Source organism: Schistocerca americana, chromosome X, assembly GCF_021461395.2.
Source record: "Schistocerca americana isolate TAMUIC-IGC-003095 chromosome X, iqSchAmer2.1, whole genome shotgun sequence".
Taxonomy (NCBI): Eukaryota; Metazoa; Arthropoda; class Insecta; order Orthoptera; family Acrididae; genus Schistocerca; species Schistocerca americana.
The window spans coordinates 121,335,843-121,355,700 of record NC_060130.1 but is presented as its reverse complement, the minus strand read 5'-3'; the positions used below and the strand labels follow the sequence as shown (position 1 = coordinate 121,355,700).

The 19,858-nt window shown below is 40.1% G+C and overlaps 1 protein-coding gene across 1 annotated transcript in view; it reads right to left on the bottom strand.

Annotated features, from left to right (window-relative positions):
• LOC124556778 overlaps positions 1–19,858 on the bottom strand; it is a 438,094-nt gene that overhangs the window by 376,597 nt on the left and 41,639 nt on the right. Inside the window, exons 4-6 of the mRNA XM_047130786.1 lie at positions 16,158–16,350; positions 9,132–9,354; positions 1,705–1,865 (exon numbers count right to left, since the gene is read on the bottom strand). Coding sequence (XP_046986742.1) covers positions 1,705–1,865; positions 9,132–9,354; positions 16,158–16,350 — 577 coding nt within the window. The remainder of the gene's footprint in view (positions 1–1,704; positions 1,866–9,131; positions 9,355–16,157; positions 16,351–19,858) is intronic.

Genomic DNA, 19,858 nt, shown 5'->3' with positions numbered 1-19,858 from the left:
AAATGGCTCTGAGCACTGTGGGACTTAACATATGAGGTCATTAGTCCCATAGAACTTAGAACTACTTAAACCTAACTGACCTAAGGACATCACACACATCCATGCCCGAGGCAGGGTTCAAACCTGCGACTGTAGCGGTCCCGCGGTTCCAGACTGAAGCACCTAGAACCTTTCGGCCCTAGTGGCCAGTAGAACCTCTCGGCCCTAGTGGCCAGCAGTCATTAGTAAATCCCATAGTGTGCAAGAGATCAGCCACTCACTCCCTCCCTAAACAAGTTAGATTGAAAGCTGCAAAAATGGCAGGAATTGAAGACATCAACAATGCATCACCCTCTGAACAAGGAGTACTTAATCCCAGGCACTGCACAGTTTGTTTTCGGAGTAAAGATATAAAAGTTAAATCACACTGTGCTCGATGTTTGAAAGTTATGTGTGTGAAGCACATGAGAAATGTGTGTGAAAAGTGTTACGCTAACACACCTCTTGCAGCCAGTGACAGTGACTCATTTCATAAAATGTTTGTGTGAGTTGACAGAACAAATGTTTAATTATATGTATAATGTCTTATACCAGTAACACAGTATGAATCATAACAGAAATAAATAATTAAACAAAATATTGTAAGAAAATGAGAATTATCGCATATGTTTCAAATAACCCAATTTAATACTAAAGTAATATTACATAAAATGATAATGTACCAGGAGATAACATTCTACATAGCCATTTGTCAAGTAAACATATTCATATCAGTGATATGCTGCACAGCAATGTCATTATAGCCACTTTTATTTGGGGTGTTAGCAACACCCCATGTGACTATTAACGTTATGAAAAGCCGCGTGACCACATCAGGGTTAACCTCAATTTCTAGTTTGTTCAGAGTAGTTTGTATTCCATATTACACTGTATGTTCCTTGTAACTGGCTGGGTTAAATGTTCTTGTGACTGCAGGTAGGCAGCAGTATTCCATCTCCAATAGACATTCCATCTCTAAAGTCATGGAGATACTGGTCTTCTTGTAGGCCAGCAAATCATCGTCCTAACTCTACAGTCTGGTTGGACAGACATAAAGAAAAGTTGCAACATTCATTGCTTACAGTGTGGACACAAGTATATTATGTGAGCTATACAAATATGTCTCTTACGGTTTCCATACAAGTTCATATATATATATATATATATATATATATATATATATATATATATATATATATATATATATAAAAAAAAACAAAGATGAGGTGACTTACCGAACAAAAGCGCTGGCAGGTCGATAGACACACAAACAAACACAAACATACACACAAAATTCAAGCTTTCGCAACAAACTGTTGCCTCATCAGGAAAGAGGGAAGGAGAGGGGAAGATGAAAGGAAGTGGGTTTTAAGGGAGAGGGTAAGGAGTCATTCCAATCCCGGGAGCGGAAAGACTTACCTTAGGGGGAAAAAAGGACAGGTATACACTCGCACACACGCACATATCCATCCACACATACAGACACAAGCAGACATATTTTATTTGGTATGACACATCACTGGCCAAAGCTTGAAATAACTGAGTTGTGCAAGAGTTTCTTGATGTTCCTTCATCAAAATCTTAATAGAAATAACATAGCTCTGCAGGAGAAGTGCTTACCATCTAACACAAAGTTGTGCTAAATTTTGTTGTTTCAAATTCATGGTAAGCTAAAATAACAATTACCTTGCAATAAACCCAGTGCTGATCCAGGTCGTGGGATAGGATCAACCCCAAGAGCAATTTTTCGAAGGTTAGTTTCGCTAGCACTTGGTCTGGCTAACATCAGATTTGATGTCCTTGGTAGCAGTCCATCAAGAGAAGTCTGTCGCAAGGGTGAAAAGGACCTGTTCAATTGAACACAGATTATGGTGTCATAAAATATTTAAAAATGAAAAATGTCAATAATTACTTATGTATAGATATGCATATAAATATCCTATGATCTACTTAATATAAGCTACTTCACAGAGGCAAACTGATGAAATTGTTGAAAGTAAAGTCTACTCTGGAACTAATATTAAGTCATATTTATTTTGAAAATACAAAAAATGATTTTTGTTCTTTGTTTTCTAATGTCTACTTAGTGAACTGCATGTTTTAGTGTAATTAAAGGGCTTTCTTCTAGATAAATGAAACCTTGATTTTTGAACACATAATTTATTGATAAATATGTGTGCATAAGCTTTCATTGAAAATAGTGCATTCAGAAGAATTCTGTCATTTATCTCCTGTGAAGAGTGTTTAACTCTCTGAGAATCTGAGAACCAAGAAACCTTGTTAACTGGCAGTTTAGTTTGATACAATGTGTACTTCACAAAATGTAATGGAAAAAGTGAGCTAATATTAAGATCTTCTCCTTGTTTTTGTTATACTTTTGTGGCTCAGTGGGCCAGAGGGTAAATGACATCCTAAAGATGCTATAGTTTGTTATATCCCCTGTTGATCCTAGTCTATTTTCTTATCACTTCTTCACCTGTGGTAATGTGTCATTAATGTGAAAAATTGGAAGTTGGAGAATGGTTTTGAAGCCATCTAATCTAGAAATAAGCTAGTTCAAAGGCTGGATGAAGGCAGGAAGCCATACCACAACCAGTAGGACCATACCTCCTGGTAAGATGAGGACAGCTTAGGATGATAATGAAACAGTGTTATTTGCTATTCATCAATCTCCATTTCATGTCTTTGTGGCAAATGTCATTTTCTGTGGCAGTCTGCACCAAAACCCAGTAAAATCATTTCAGTTGATTTAATCTACAGAGTACAGCAAGTTTCATTCATAACCATTATTTTACATCATCTAGTAATATGTACCATCTTTGCGTCTTGTCATCTGTTCAGTAAACTTCATAAGCTCCAGTTCCTTTTCTTAGATAACATTAATAATACTTACACAATTTATTTTCCTTACTGCATTAAGTTTTTTAACAGTAAAGTATTTTACATGTTTGAACCAAATATTATTGATGTAATTTGTATGGCTTGATGCCAAAGACCCAATATCAGAAAGTGAAGGGTTAGGGAAGGGGAGGGGAAGGGGAAGGGGAAGGGGAAGGGGAAGGGGAAGGGGAAGGGGAAGGGGAAGGGGAAGGGGAAGGGAAAGGGAAATGGTGGAAGGGGGGAAGGGGGGAAGGGGGGAAGGGGAATGGGAGAATGTGGGAAAGGGAGAAAGGGGGAAAGTTGGGGAGTGGGGAGTGGTGAGAGGAGAGGGGGAAGGGGGTAGGAGGAAGGGGGAACAGGCTATGGGAAGGGTTAAGGGGGCAAGGGGAATGAAGATAATTTTAAGACCTGGTGTTTTCTCAGCAACTAACATTTGGTATGTAAATTTTAAATCCAGTACTTATAATTAATCAACTTCGTACAAAGAAACTTTTATCAATCATCAACATCATAACCACAATAAAACCCAAATCAGGAAACAGGGTCATCAGTGAAGTGCATCACTCAGCACTGAAAGCATGTTTATTACAAACACCAACATACAGCCAGAATAGAACTGACTTCCTGGATGGAGAGCACTACTATTTATATAGACAGCGAATATTCCAGAATACGCAAACATTTCAAACAAATGAAATTTCAATAACCTTCCACAAATGATATGTACCAAAATAACAAATAATTGTCAGTGATCAGATCTGAAGTGGTGGCCTGGAGCAAGCCAACCAATGACATCAACTGCTACACCACAATGCATGCAGCACAGCTCATGGCACTGCTCCCACTCCTATAGAAACAGTGACCTGCTGTTTCAGAAATTCTCATTGAAGCATCCTGTATCTAGGCCTTGTCAGTGTCAGTAGTCCTCTGTATGACAGCAGTGGCAGATCCTCACCCACTGGTCATGTTGTCACATCCTCTGCAATGTGACAGTGAAGCAGTCTTCAATTTCCTTGATGGAGAATTGACAGTCATCAGTCTGTGTCTCAGTATTGTAGTAAGGCCTCATGCATAGGACATGAATGATGTCACATCAGTTTTGTCTTCTTGATGTGGGCTTGTAATCCCATCTTTGTATCTGACAGTCAACAAGCAATGAAGAAAATGATACAGCCCTAGCACTTTACTGACTTCTTCAGTAGTTCCACTTTCCGCAGAGATGCAAAAAACCATACCCAGTCTCCCAGGCTGTATCTGACTGACCATTGCTTGGTATTATAGTCCTCCCAGTCTTCCTTCTGGGTGTCTAGGCCCCATATGCAAGTCTGCTGCCTTGATTCTTTGGTCCTGGTGATATGGTGTTTCATGTATTCATAGTGAGTATTGTCCAGTTTAAATAGGAATAGTGTATCCATTGTCATTTTGGCCTTAAAACCATGGTGCAGAAAGAACAGTATGAAGGCTGTAGTGTCATGGTTTGCTGTGTTGTGTCTGAGTATCACAACAGGTTGTATTGTATACCAACCACCCTGTTTAGCATCAGTGCATACTGAGAGCATAACTACTAAGGTCTTACTAAACTTTTCTGCGAGGCCATTCCTCCATGAGAGCCTGGCAATTGTCATCTCATGGGTGATGACACAACATGATATTGCCTCTGATACTAGCTTTAAGTAGAAAGCTTTTTCACAGTCAAAGATCACCATACAAGGTGCTTTGTGCTTCAAAAATGATGTCTTCTATATGGAACCTAGCAAATTCTTGGACCTTGACAGTTGACACACCTTTTGTGACATCATAGCAGGTGAGTTAGTTAGTACAGGCTATCATTAATCAATTTCCATTTGTTGACTTCAAATTTCCCAAAGAGGTTGATTTCTATTTGGCTGAGTGGTGCAAAATTGGTATTAGATGCCATGGAGGTAATTATGGTATACACTTCTATCACTGATATTCCTTACACATAGTGTCTAACGAATTAGTAGAGGTCTGACCAGTGATACCTGCATCTGATTCTATCTAAAATCTTCATCTGTCCCAGTTAGCCACATGTTGGAGCATGATGGAAAGCCGGCCGGAGTGGCGCTTCAGTCTGGAATCGCGAGACTGCTGTGGTCGCAGGTTCGAATCCTGCCTCGGGCATGGATCTGTGTGACGTCCTTAGGTTAGTTAGGTTTAAGTAGTTCTATGTTATAGGGGACTGATGACCTCAGATGTTAAGTCCCATAGTGCTCAGATCCATTTGAACCAAGATGAAAAACTTTAGGACAGCTGACCATAGATGAACTGGGATGATAAACAACTTACCCATCCCACTGGATCATAATTTCTCCTATACAATGTTCTTTCTATAAACTGGAATTTTTGTTTGGTTGGTTTCTTATTCTTCAATGCTTCGGTAGTTTACAGTAATGTTGTATCTTCCCTCTATTCAGCAGAAATACCATTTAATGTAACACTCACTGAGATTTTGTCCATGCTGCTGTGTTCCGATACATGACTCCTCAAAAACCAGGTAGTGTCATTGTGTATGCATCCATTTTTGCACAGCCCTACCACTGTGATGTTGTATTCCTAAAGTTTCTGTTCCCATCTCACCAGTCGACCCAAAGGATCATTCAGGCTTGTCAGCCCACATAAAGAATGGTGATCCATCACAATGGTGAATAGTATACCAAATAAATATGACAGAAACTAGTTGATGACACAAAAAACTGTAAGGCACTCTTTTGCATTTGTAGAGTAGTTCTCTCAGACTTGGAGAGTCCTCAGGAAACATAAGATATCGTCCTTACAGTACCTTCCTGAATTTATATAAGAACCATACCTATCCATTAACTGCAAGTGGGTGTGAATTTCTATCTCAGCATTCTTGTAATGCAGTTCTAGGACTGGAAAAGATGTTAGTGTCTCTTTAAGGAGAAAGAAAAATCTGTTGTGCACCTCAATCCAGGAAAATTTGGCCTCCCCCTGCAGTAAGGGCCATGCCTTGGCAGTACAGAAAGCATTTATGAATCACCACTAGTACAATCACATTTTGAGAAAACTACTCACATCAAAAATGTGCCTAGGTTTCAGAAAAGCTGTGACTACTATTGTTTTCTCAGGATTAGAATGGACACCATGCCATTCAACGGGTGCACCAAGATTTTTAATTCTTGTATGGTGAAGAGGCACTTTTCCAGATTTAGGCAAAGGACTGTTGTGTGTATACATTTCAGCCTGGTTGTCAGGCAACTTAGATGTTCTTCAAATGTCTTCAAAAAAATTAAAATAATATACATATAGCATAGTCACACTGTCCATTTAAAGTGTAGAAGCAAACTGTCCATCATATGCTTGAACGTGACTGGGGCATCACATACTGCAAGTGGCATAGGTTTGCAGTCATAGAGGCCATCAGGATTTACTAAGCTAGTATTTTCCTAGCCAGCCTCATCAGTCTTCATTTTCAAGTCTGCATATCCATAGCTGAGCTGGTTTCCTCAACCATTATATTGCGTCATCAAAGTGTGGCAATGGGTAGACATATTTTTTTGCAATCTTATTCAGCATTGGTAGCAGATCCAGAAATGCCATGTGCCAGTCTTCTTCTTCACAAGGATCACAGAACAGGACCAAATACTCTCTGAAGGATTAATGATGCCATTTTGCAGCATCTCCACCAGTTCCTCTTGGACTATCAGATTATCCATCATTCAGCCAGCAACACCTTATAAGAGTGACAGATAACTGGTGGATGTACCACAGGGCTGGTACAATGTTTTACCATGGGCCACTTGGTCTGTCTTTTCTCCACTTCAAACTTGAAAACATCTGATAATTGGCACAGAACAACTAACACTTGCTGACATTGTTCCTCTATCAGACCAGATCTTATTGGCCATTTATAGTAACTTCCTCCTCTACCTTGCCTGTAGTGGTAGCAGGGAATGATGCCATTGATGATGCCATTAAGCTGCCCTTTGTGGACTGGGTTGTCTGTCCCTAGGTATTAGCTGTGGCTGCTCATGACAGTTAATGTTCCAAAGTTCTCCTTGAACACATACACTACATTTGATCATTATTTGCACATATATTTGTTTTGTGAGCCCTATCAGGTTTTCACAGTTGACAGAACTTCACATTTGCAGCTTTCAGTACAATAGCTTTTGTGTCACCAACTATAGCCTTCTTTAGTTGGCAGCAATAGGCATTCAGCATTACAGAAAAGGCAGATTGATCATTGATGATAACATCAATGAGATTTCCCTTCATCTTCATGACTGTCATCCATGGAGGACTTTCATCTCCTTAGATGCCTTGCTTAGCTTTCCTGAATTTGGCAGCTGGGTACCAACGTAGGTAACAGTGAATGACTAGTGCATATTGGGGAGCAACCTCATCCTGGGTACAGTAATGAGGTTTATCCAACAGATTGACTATAATCATTTGCAGTTGATGGGTGTGAATAGAATGGTGTACAACATCTCCAGGTTGAAGTGGAAACTGTTGTGCTGTACAAAAATACGCTCACAAGCACAACAGTGGGTTGTTTGGTTTGCTCCAGGAAGAGACTGAGTGGAACTACAATATGTAAAATATTAGTTCACTTTATTACAATATAGATATGAAGATTTAATCAACTTTGTACAATCCATTTCCACATAAATGTTCTGAGTATTTACAACTGACTCTGAATGTTAAATTATCACTTGATGCAGTCAAATTTACAAGACTCTTCACTTGAAGTGCAACTGACATGACGTTCACTGTAATTTCTGTCTATGACATTTAATACATTGGTGGTCTGTCTAAGACAATGCTGTCATTTTGATCATTGACTGCACACTGGGCCAAGCATTCCTCTGCTCAGCTCTAAGTAGACCAGCAGTTGTGTCTGCATAGCAGAGCTCTAGGAAGTGTGGCTACACTGGTATTGCTCATTTGTCAGTGCAGGATGCAGCAGCTATACTGTTCTGTGCTTTTGGTGTGAACCTTGCTTTGGCATCCCATTCTTTGGACAACACCACAAAAATATACAGATGTGTTGTCCTCAGTCATCCAAGTGTCATGTCTCATGTGGAGCATTATACTTGGTGGGGGACTCAGGTGTACCTGTGTCAATCAGGTGCTGGGTTGTCATTTGATGTCTGCGGCATAAGTACGACTGGCCAAGTCCATTCTCCTTGGTGTTTTTATCTGAAATTTTATGTTGGTAATAAAGATTGATACATATCTTCTTCAACATTATGTATTACTTCCTGAAGTTTGGGTCAATATTCATGGCTGCTATTTCATGCTTACTTGATGTGGCAGTTCTGGCTATCTTATAACACTGTATATCTTCTCTCACTGCCTGGCATATAAGAAGGGTTTGGTCATATTGGTCTTCCATAACTGTCATAGGGGCCATGTTCATGAGTCAGCCATACCACTTTAATCTGACTCTTTTTCTAATGTGTTTCCTCAGTGCATGGGCACCACTTGATGAATTTCTCTGTTGTTGTGACATTCTTGACTGGAAGAGCTTGGCGCACATCTTCTGTGACTTTGTTAATCAAGTGTCCATGTAGGTAATGGCTTTTACATTGCCTAATTCGAGCCAAAGTGACGCAGATGTTTCAAAGTATCTGATGTCTCCACCAAAGAATGTCACATCATGACAAGAATCAAGTCCAAATCCAAAAGCAGGCTCACCAATCAATTATAACACTTAGCATTGAAGGAACTTTTATTATGAACACCAATGCACGAACAGAACAGAACTGAATTGACTTCCTAGACAGAGAGTGCTGTTATTTATGTTTTTATATTCCAGAATACACAAACATTAAATATTAAGAAATTTAAAGAACCATATAGAAGTGATAAATAATGCTTATCACTATGCCACACTACATACAGCACAGCTCATCAAAATATTTTGATACAATATGTCTTTAGTTTTCTTGGTGAAAGCGTTCATTGGTTGTTAACTCTTACAAATCAAAGCTAAAGACCAAAAGAAATTAATTTTTCTTGCTATATTTTCTTTTCTTTAAGTTGAAAACTGTTAGCAGTTCTGAAAATCCATTTCTAATGACCTTATTGTCAACTGGATATTAAGCTCTAATAATATGGTCCTCAATCTTAAGGACTTTTTTAGCAACAAAAGTCAGTAAATGTATCAATACAACCTATGATCTCTGGCCGTATTTTATCATAAGAGCACTTGAAAAATAAGCCTTGTATTGATATGATTCTGGACAAACCTAAAGCGATCCTGTAATGTCTGTGATTTACTACGTTCCCGTTTCTTAGTTGATGGAAGAGGTGCTGCTTCTTGATCAGCTGGTATAGGTGGTAATTTGCGTCTCATTCTCAATGATTTCTGAGAATCTGTTTCACTCATTGTATCTGAAGAATCACCACCACCATCCCTTGGGCCCCGTGGAGTGCCAACAGGTGTGCTTTGAGGCGTCCCCATTGGTGTCACTGTTCAATGGAGAAGATTCAGAAAACTTAATGTATAGTACAAATGTATATGGAAATAGTCAAAATGGTCTATCATGTGAAACACATCAGAAATATTTTAAGTAAATATTTCATGCAATAGATAAATTCAAAGTAAATAATGAGTGCTGTAAACACTTTAACTGTATAGGTTTGCATGTGTGTTTGGAGGCTGGGGGGTGGAGGAGGGCGGGGGGGGGGGGGGGGGGGGTGGGGGGGTGGGGGGGTGGAGATGGTTCTCTAGGTCAAAAAAAAAAAAAAAATCATGTATTTCCTCATCTACCAGAGAGGGTTATCTAACATACACTCCTGGAAATTGAAATAAGAACACCGTGAATTCATTGTCCCAGGAAGGGGAAACTTTATTGACACATTCCTGGGGTCAGTTACATCACATGATCACACTGACAGAACCACAGGCCCATAGACACAGGCAACAGAGCATGCACAATGTCGGCACTAGTACAGTGTATATCCACCTTTCGCAGCAATGCAGGCTGCTATTCTCCCATGGAGACGATCGTAGAGATGCTGGATGTAGTCCTGTGGAACGGCTTGCCTTGCCATTTCCACCTGGCACCTCAGTTGGACCAGCGTTCGTGCTGGACGTGCAGACCGTGTGAGACGACGCTTCATCCAGTCCCAAACATGCTCAATGGGGGACAGATCCGGAGATCTTGCTGGCCAGGGTAGTTGACTTACACCTTCTAGAGCACGTTGGGTGGCACGGGCTACATGCGGACGTGCATTGTCCTGTTGGAACAGCAAGTTCCCTTGCCGGTCTAGGAATGGTAGAACGATGGGTTCGATGACGGTTTGGATGTACCGTGCACTATTCAGTGTCCCCTCGACGATCACCAGTGGTGTACGGCCAGTGTAGGAGATCGCTCCCCACACCATGATGCCAGGTGTTGGCCCTGTGTGCCTCGGTCGTATGCAGTCCTGATTGTGGCGCTCACCTGCACGGCGCCAAACACGCATACGACCATCATTGGCACCAAGGCAGAAGTGACTCTCATCGCTGAAGACGACACGTCTCCATTCGTCCCTCCATTCACGCCTGTCGCGACACCACTGGAGGCGGGCTGCACGATGTTGGGGCGTGAGCGGAAGACGGCCTAACGGTGTGCGGGACCGTAGCCCAGCTTCATGGAGACGGTTGCGAATGGTCCTCGCCGATACCCCAGGAGCAACAGTGTCCCTAATTTGCTGGGAAGTGGCGGTGCGGTCCCCTACGGCACTGCGTAGGATCCTACGGTCTTGGCGTGCATCCGTGCGTCGCTGCGGTCCGGTCCCAGGTCGACGGGCACGTGCACCTTCCGCCGACCACTGGCGACAACATCGATGTACTGTGGAGACCTCACGCCCCATGTGTTGAGCAATTCGGCGGTACGTCCACCTGGCCTCCCGCATGCCCACTATACGCCCTTGCTCAAAGTCCGTCAACTGCACATACGGTTCACGTCCACGCTGTCGCGGCATGCTACCAGTGTTAAAGACTGCGATGGAACTCCATATGCCATGGCAAACTGGCTGACACTGACGGCGGCGGTGCACAAATGCTGCGCAGCTAGCGCCATTCGACGGCCAACACCGCGGTTCCTGGTGTGTCCGCTGTGCCGTGCGTGTGATCATTGCTTGTACAGCCCTCCCGCAGTGTCCAGAGCAAGTATGGTGGGTCTGACACACCGGTGTCAATGTGTTCTTTTTTCCATTTCCAGGAGTGTATTTGGATGAAATGAATTTTTGTGGAGTTTGGACAACTCATGCCTCCTATTCCCGTGTGTTAAAATGTATGATGAGTGAATATTCCAACTGTTGTCTTGCTATCTACTGATGTTTGTACAGACTTAAAGAGACTGGATTAAAAATTTTGTTGGTGTTAACAGAATAATGCTTTTAACTCTTTGTTTGTAGTTTTTAATATGAAAATGCACTTGAAGAAAGGGATTTTCCTGTGTGAGCTGTTCTTTTATTTTGAAAAACGAATATTTAAAGTACAACAGCAATGGAAATTTCTGGACTGAATAATATGTAAAATGAATGAAAGATAACCACTCCCCTGTAGCTAACATGTGTAATGCATAGAAACATGCAACAGAAAACAATATTTACACTAGCTATCACATTCTTACTTTTTCCCTAGTAGAAGTACACACATTTCCACACAAAATCACACAAATACCCAAATGCAGAAATCTGTGGATGTGGTAGGGAAGGATACATGAGATGACAAGGGGGTAGGGGGATAGTGTGAGGCAGATCTTTTGACATATGACTCAGTGACTGTACAGCAAGACAGGAGTTCAGAGGGTAGATCATGTAAGAGGTAGATAGTGGGAGAGGGGGCAAAACAAAGGGAGAAATGGAGGGGCAGGTTGTGATGGGGTAGACAGGGGGGAGAGAGGAAGGGAGAGGAGTGGGAAAGAGGGGAGGGGAGAAAGAGAGAGAGAGAGAGAGAGAGAGAGAAAGCGAGAGAGAGAGGGAGGGAGAGGGAGACAGAGAGAGAGAGAGAATGCTTACATGGGGGGGGGGGGGGGGGAGGAGGTAAGGCAGTGGTAAACAGGTTAGTGGAGGTTTAGGCCAGGGGATTTGTGAGGGTGGAGGATATGCTGAAGACACAATTCCCATCTGTTTAGTTCAGAGAAACTGGTGCTAGCAGGGAGTACCCAAATGGTTCATTTAGTGAAGCAGCTGATGAAGACATATTTTTTGCGGTACAAAGCATTTTTGGCAACTCCTATAAATAACTTAGAGTACGAGAGTGCCATGTGCCTGCCCATGGTAGTAGCACAGAAACGTTTATTGATTTGGACCTGAAAAATAAAAAGTTGTTGGTCTGGATGTGGTTGACTAGGAGGATTAGGAAAGAGGTGGTGGGTTTGGTATTAGGAGGACATTGGGAAAGGTAATGTTACATTCCACAAAAGTTAAGGATGAATTGTTAAAGATCCCATACAGGCTGCAACTTCAGATTAGAAGTCAATATACACCAAATAATTATGTGAATGTCTCCCAAACTGAAAACACCATACTCTGAAGCCAATGATTATAACAGAACTAAGACACAGTCAGTAAACTAAAAATTACAACCTCCTGTGGTCCTGATGGTCTCACACATCATGTCTTTAAACAACAATCAAGTAAAATATACTCTCAGCTAACTGATATAATCAATGTACCCAGCAAACCAAAACAATCAGTACTAAAGCCATTGTACAAAGAGGATGACATGATAGGAATAGAAAAATATAGCCAGTGTCAATACTATTTATCTTTCTTAAAATGGTTGGACAATTTGTGCATGAAACGTTATCTGACATTTTGAATAAAAAAGAAATACTAATCTAATGATCAAAATTGTTGCAGCAAAAACAAATCCACTGAAACATATTTGATATGTTCTGTCAGAATCTGCTATTTAGAAAAATATACAAATACAGGGTGTACATAAAGTCCAGGAACACTTTCAATTATTTCTTGCACAAGATCTAAACATTGTACAGATGCCATACATATTGGGTTTTGAAGAGAAACTCTGAAAGTTTTTTTCACAAACATTTCAAGTTCACAGGATGCACAGCACACTGATTTCTTTGAACTCCTTATGAATGTCTCTCGTACATGCTCCACATTCACTTCGCTCACACTGGGATGTCCGCTTCTCTTTGCTGGGTACAAGCAACTCATCATAAGAAATTTGTTGGGCTAGTGGTAAATGGCCTTTCTTGTTGGTGGCTTCTTACTGTACTTGGTTCTAAACATCCGTTGAACAGCTGTAGTACACTCTAACACACAGAAAGCTCACTCCGCACCTGAACTTGCCATGTTTGCGACTAGCACTGACTATCAGCAAATTACCAAACTATGCTGTGGCAGTATACATGAAACAAATATTTCAGGGTTTCTCTTCAAAATGACATATGTATGATATCTGTACAGTGTTTGGTCCATGTCCAATAAATAATTGAAAGTGTTCCTGGACTTTATGTACACCCTGTATAATATCTGGGGAGTTATCTACAACTGGTTTAAATCATATATTGCTGGCAAATAATTGATTATAGGAATATGTCATGAAACTAAAAGTTACCATACAGAACATAGGAAAGCTAGTTATGGAGTAACTCAAACCACTGTGTTAGGCCCTTTGTTATTCTTGATTTTTGTAAACAAGTGACCATACCAATTGTCAGAAGGAGGACCACTAGAATGGTAACTGTAATAAAAATTCAAAGTATATTGACATACACTACCATTTCAAGAATGAATGTTATATGAATGTAATTATGGTACATATATCTGTAAAACAATACAGAAAACAAAGTAGTAGGCATTTTTACCAAATTTTTGAACATGGGTAAATTTGTAAAATTTTGAGAAATGTTGTATGCAATTTGAGTGTGATGTACATGTAAGTAGGCATGTTGGAATGTGATACATTTATACTGATAGTACCAACAGTGTCAAGAGGACTCTCAACAATGAGTATATATGTACTGGTATGTAAATGGTCAGTTAGTTCTGTGCCATGTGTGTGTTCACCATGTAAACTGAGATGTGCCTTGTATTTTACTTTTGTTGGTAAATATTCTTAACATTTCAGTTACAGAATTGTGTGGTGAGTAAAATGCTATACATTCTTAGAACTAAATATACACAGTGAACATTAATAAAACCAACAAACTGCAGGGACAGATTCCTGACTGGAAACTGAGGGGAAAAGGTCCTATGAGTATGTGTCTGGAAATGGATAGTGAGTGTGCAACAACAACGAATTGTTACAGAACATAGTTCAGAGCTGCATCACATACACATCACAACAGATGTTCAAAGTGGCCTCCATGGGATGCAGTGCATGCATTAACATATTACATCATAGATTGTCACACTCTTTTGCATGTTCTGGCCTCTCTCTGAATAGTGTCATGGGTGTTGTGAACACAGTGTTGAAGCAACTGCATATCAGGAACTGATTCAGCATACACAACACTTTTCAGATGCTCCCAGAGGTAAAAATCCAGGGGGTTTAAGTCCAGTGATCTAGCAGGCCATTCCACAGGGCCTCTGTGTCCCATCCAGCATTCAGAGAAGATGTCAGCGAACTATAATGTGGAAATGGGGCATCATGCAGAAACCACATAACCTGTTGTATTGCCAAAGGTGCATTCTCAAGCAGACCAGTCAGAGTATTCCTCAAGAACACCAGGTACATTGTGGAATAATCACTGGTCCATGTATGTGGTCATCACATTAATGCTAAACTGATGCTAATGAGACACCTCAACCTTTCCATGAGAATTGTCTGTAGCCCACAGATAATGATTATGCAGATTGATGATGCCAGTTCTGGTAAACGATGGTTCATTGGTAAAGATTACTGATGATAGCTATCCTATAGTCGTGATTTTCTAGTGCAAAACCATTGACAAAATCCTTTCCATAGAGGGAAATCTGCAGGTGATAATCCTTGCATTTGTGGCAAGTGATAGGGATAACAACAGTTGTTACACAGCATACACATAATCACACTTTAGCTTACACTATGTTGGTGGGCTGTTTGCCCGGAAATTTTACTAGGGTTCATCTCTCTGTATCCTGTATAAACACAGTCCACTGCTCCCCTGCATGTTCATCTGTCTGAGAGGACCCATGATCACACAAACGCCCAAAAAGAGCTTGAAATGGTTTTTTGGGATGGTTGGTGTCTGTGAGGGTACTTATTTTGGCATAGTTGTGCTACCTGTTGACCATTTCCATGTTATTGTTCATACACAAACACTATCTCAGCTTGTTCCTGATATGAATACTGAACCATTCTGCTGCTTACAGTATGCTGTGTCAATCACACAGACTGAAATGCACAAGGAACACATGGCATGTGGTCAGATGAACTTTCATTCATCTGCACCATCTACCGTGGCAACAATGTGTTTCTGGACACATGTTCACATGACCTTATTCCCTCTATTTCCAGTCAGGAATACCTCCTTGCAGTTTATCAGTTTTATTAATGTCTACCCTGTATAACACGTGGACAGCTAAGTCATACTTCGTTGGCCATACACCATTTCAGACCTACAAACAGAAGGTCTTTTACCATAGAATAAATGATACTTGGTTTCTGATAATACTTCTGCTTGAGTTGATATTGCTGACTGATTATTAGTGTGTTGTAGAGTGCTAATGTAACAGATAGATGATTAAATGCAGTATTGATAAGATTTTCTTGATTGTAATTGTTCTAAAATTCAATATAATATATGTTCGTAGGTACATGACCATGTTGTACCTTGAAATATATTTCATATTTGGAAAAAATCTTAATTTTCTGAAGAAATATTTGTGATTTCAGAAAAAAACTACAGCACTTAAAAAGTGAATGCCGTCAGTTAAAAATAAAATAGGTTAATATATTACACTTCCATTACAGGGCTGGATGGAGGTGAAAGCCAGAATAGTGTACCTTGGTGCACACTCTCCCCTACTAAATTTACCACAATGACCTTATGCAATTGGTCAGTATGTGCATCATATGTATTACTTGAAAATGAGTGTTTCAACCAAAGTTAGTCAATAGTGTAGAGCATGTAGGCTTCTTTCTGATCAGTACAGCCAGTAAAGGAACAATGACTTCTGCAATTAGGTCCTGGCTTTGTACAGGATATGGATCACAGTTGAAAGAAATGCTTTACATGTGTTAAGAAACATCCCGTATGTAATGCTGGAGTGATAAACAAGTGCTTGTTAACATTGTGTTCACATCATCATATATTTTAACTCACCAGTGGCTGCATGAAGACTGCGTGTTGCCTGTTGACTTGAGACAAGGTGTGCCCCCATGGCAAACCGACCAGTGGGTTGGGTCTGGATTTGAGGCATGCTGCCAATCACAGGTTGACTGCTGGCTAGCGAACCCGCTAGCACCGACTGCGAACCAACTAAAATCTGTGACTGATTCAGATCCTTTCGATGTAACTGTAATTAAGGAATGAATTCATTTGTCTTCACTTGGAACTGCTGTAAAGTACACAAAAAGAAGGTAGCTTTTGGGATCAAACATATTGAGGTATGACACTGTGAAAAGTATGTGAAGGTAACAGTGTGGTTCACATTAAAAGTCACAGCAGAAGAATTATCAAATGGGCTTTGTTTCAGAATTGATGTTAAATAATGTAGGTCAGATGTGTGTCGAGACTCCGCAAGAAGCTTCTGTATCTAATGTACAAAACAAATACCGAGTCCCATTCATCTATTTGTGCTTGCTAACTTACTGTATGCAATTTTCAGAGGTGGACAATGTCTTTTCTTAGAATCATCAAAAGTTTGTGATAATACTGGGAGTGAAACACTTATGGCATAGATTACTGTAGTACACCTACATCAATACTCTGGAAACCAATACAGAGTGAATCGAAAGAATACTTTTCATTACATCATATATTCTGTAAAGTTTATTTCTGCTGAACACCATAGACCATAGGAAGAATGACTTAATATAAATCTCTGCATGTGATGTTAAATGGCTGCAGTAAGTGACAAATTTATTTTAATTTGTATTCTGGCCATAGAGACTTTGGTTTCAGATTCTTCATTGAACTTCACATATACACTGTTTTCTTAGCTATTACAGCTTCAAGTTATATATCCATGAAATGAATGTCTGGGTGGATACTAAGTGAAGCAGCAGGACTCAGAGAGAACTTTTATGTCCAGTGTCTGCAAGATGTTATCAGCACCCAAATGAGATTACCTCAGTAACTGGCTCAGCAGTGCCCTGTTGGCAAGTGGGATGCATCATCTCATGTTTTATACAAAACATTCATACCCTGGATGCAATAGGAAATTGTCATAGCCAAGTAATTTGTCAGCCTTGACCTGTTTAGCGGCCAAGACTGAATTAAGGTGCTGCTGGTTGAAATGTGTGGTATGACCACTGCTCATGAAGTGAAGCTATCAACCAGATAGAAAGGGGTCAACTTTTTTCAGGACTTGGCAAATTTTATGTAATTCCTAATTTTGTGGCTGGATGCTCTTCCTGGCATCACAGTTATCCAGGCAACCAAAAGGAGAGAAGTCACTTGTGTCATCTGTATGTGAATCATTTAAAAAGTCTTCTATGTGCTATCATCTTTTAACTGCTTGCAACTTTATGGGAAACCACCTAGAATATCATTCAGGCTGATTGGGGGTCAGCACATGGCCATTAATCCACCACGTGGTCTCGACCTAGGTCTGTCATGCCTTCCCATCTTGCAAGCTAGCATGCTGTGTTTAAGCTATACAAGCAGGTCAATATTCTGATTTTGCATTTTGTGTCTAATGTTGCCATAACTTATGACATTAGTCTAAGATACAGTTCCCACTGAGGCAACATAATAAGTGATGCTGTACATGATGTGATGCATCACGCACTGGTGGTGCACATAGGAATATAATTGAAACAACTGAAATGGTTCACACAGGGATGACAACAATGCAACACTGATAGGTATTTCTACTGTACTGCTCTGTGCAACATGGCGTGTTGATTGCTCCACACAGATGTGTCGTATGATACATGAGGAGGAGTGGGCAGAACCAAATTTCAAGTCATCAAGTGTACCTAAAAACATGTTTTATGTAACTGAAGTCCATTTACATCTATCTCTCTACTTGGTCTATATGTAAATTTTTACTTTTTACATAAAAAATTAAGAACTATGGATTTAGATTTGCATTACCACACCACAGCTTGATAATGAACTGCTTTTTCTTTTATTATTGTCCGTAGTTACTGTAATCCTTTGAAAATAAGTGAAGCACAAGATTCAAGTTTACTGTCGAGAATGTAGTCTCTCACCAGTTTATGTTTGGTGCATTTTTGGTCATACATTTCTCTATGCAAAATCTAGTTAGCATACCAAAATTTTTTGCAATGCTGGAAGGAGAGCCATATCTCTTTCCATTCTTGAGTAAATAAGTGATATATTTTGGTGTTTGCCAATGATGAATTATGATGCACCATACTTGATGCTATAACTGCACAGTATGGGTAGTAATGACTCAATTTTATTTTTTATGTTGTTTACGAAGTTGGTTACAGTCTCATTTTAAGGTAACATAGAATTATTTTCATACTGAAACCAGAGATTGGCAATTGCAGATCCAGTGACAGAGTTAGCTATATACTGTACTCATCAAATTTTCTTACTTGCACAAATAGTTTCATTCACAAAACTATCATTAATGGTTTTTGTTCACATATTGTCAAACAAATCGTGTGTGTTTCAGTACGCAATGGAGCTGAAATTTGATTTGGATACTGATATAAGTGAAGGGCACTGTGTTCTAAATGTCACCAACTTGAAGACACTTTGATTGCCACAAACTTGGATGAAAGAAGAGGAAATGTGTCAGCAATAAGGAATAAAGATGCAAGTGACTGGTATGGACTGCAAAATCTCAGGTCTTACATAAGGCAGAGCATATCTTGTCATATGTATCTCCCCTTTATATGTACATTTCGGTTAATTTAATTATTCTCTCTTGATTGTTACTTTTAGTAGTTGTGCCTGTAAGTTCTTCAGAAACATAATAACACAACCTAATCTGCTATTGATGGCTCTTTCTCATACTATCCAGCAGTCCATTTTAGGACAGTGTTTACAGAGCATGGTTTACTTAATGTTCTATTTTTATAGATGTAAGTATCATTATTTCCAAAATCATAATTGGCCAAGGTGCTTTTATGGCTGAATTCAAGTGGTGCAAAGAAACTGAAGATGTTATTGTCACTTGTTCACAAAACAAGCATGAGTACATTATCCTTTGTCATACCTAGCAAGAAATTACAATGCATGCTGCCACAGAGGCATTTGTGCTGTCTTGTTGCTTTGTTGTATCACCCCAATGGGAACACAAGCATCACATGGATAAGAATTATGTTGCATGACTGTTATTGGAATGTGTCATGTCATATATTGATATCACATCATTGGGAACTGCACCTAAGAAGAAACCCCTAGACAATGAGAGAAAATGTTTTGTCCAACAACGCTACCTTTAGTCAGTGGCACTCTTCACAGGTATTGCAGGCTATGTTCAGACACTCTGGCTGGACATCAGCATGTGTTGATGTTCTGCAGGATTTGAGATATTTGCACAATACAGGAACAGGCAAAAGTGCTGGATAAGCAGAAGACTCAACATGACATAGCGTTTTGAAGACACCAACAAACTAAATGTTACTCATTATTATGCTCAAATACTTTCAGAGGGGAATACTTATGGTAAATGTGTATTTCTTGTAGCATAGGACGAAAGGCTTTTTACAACAATGAAGTTTAGGTGCTGGGCCTGATGCAAGGCAGTTCCATATTTGCTCAAGATTCTTCTCAGTGCAGTGACCTATCAGTGGGAGTCATTGCCCCAAATGCTTGAGTACCTGTGCAAGTGTGGCTGCCACCCTGACATAATGATTGTCTAACAACTCTTTCTTGCAGTG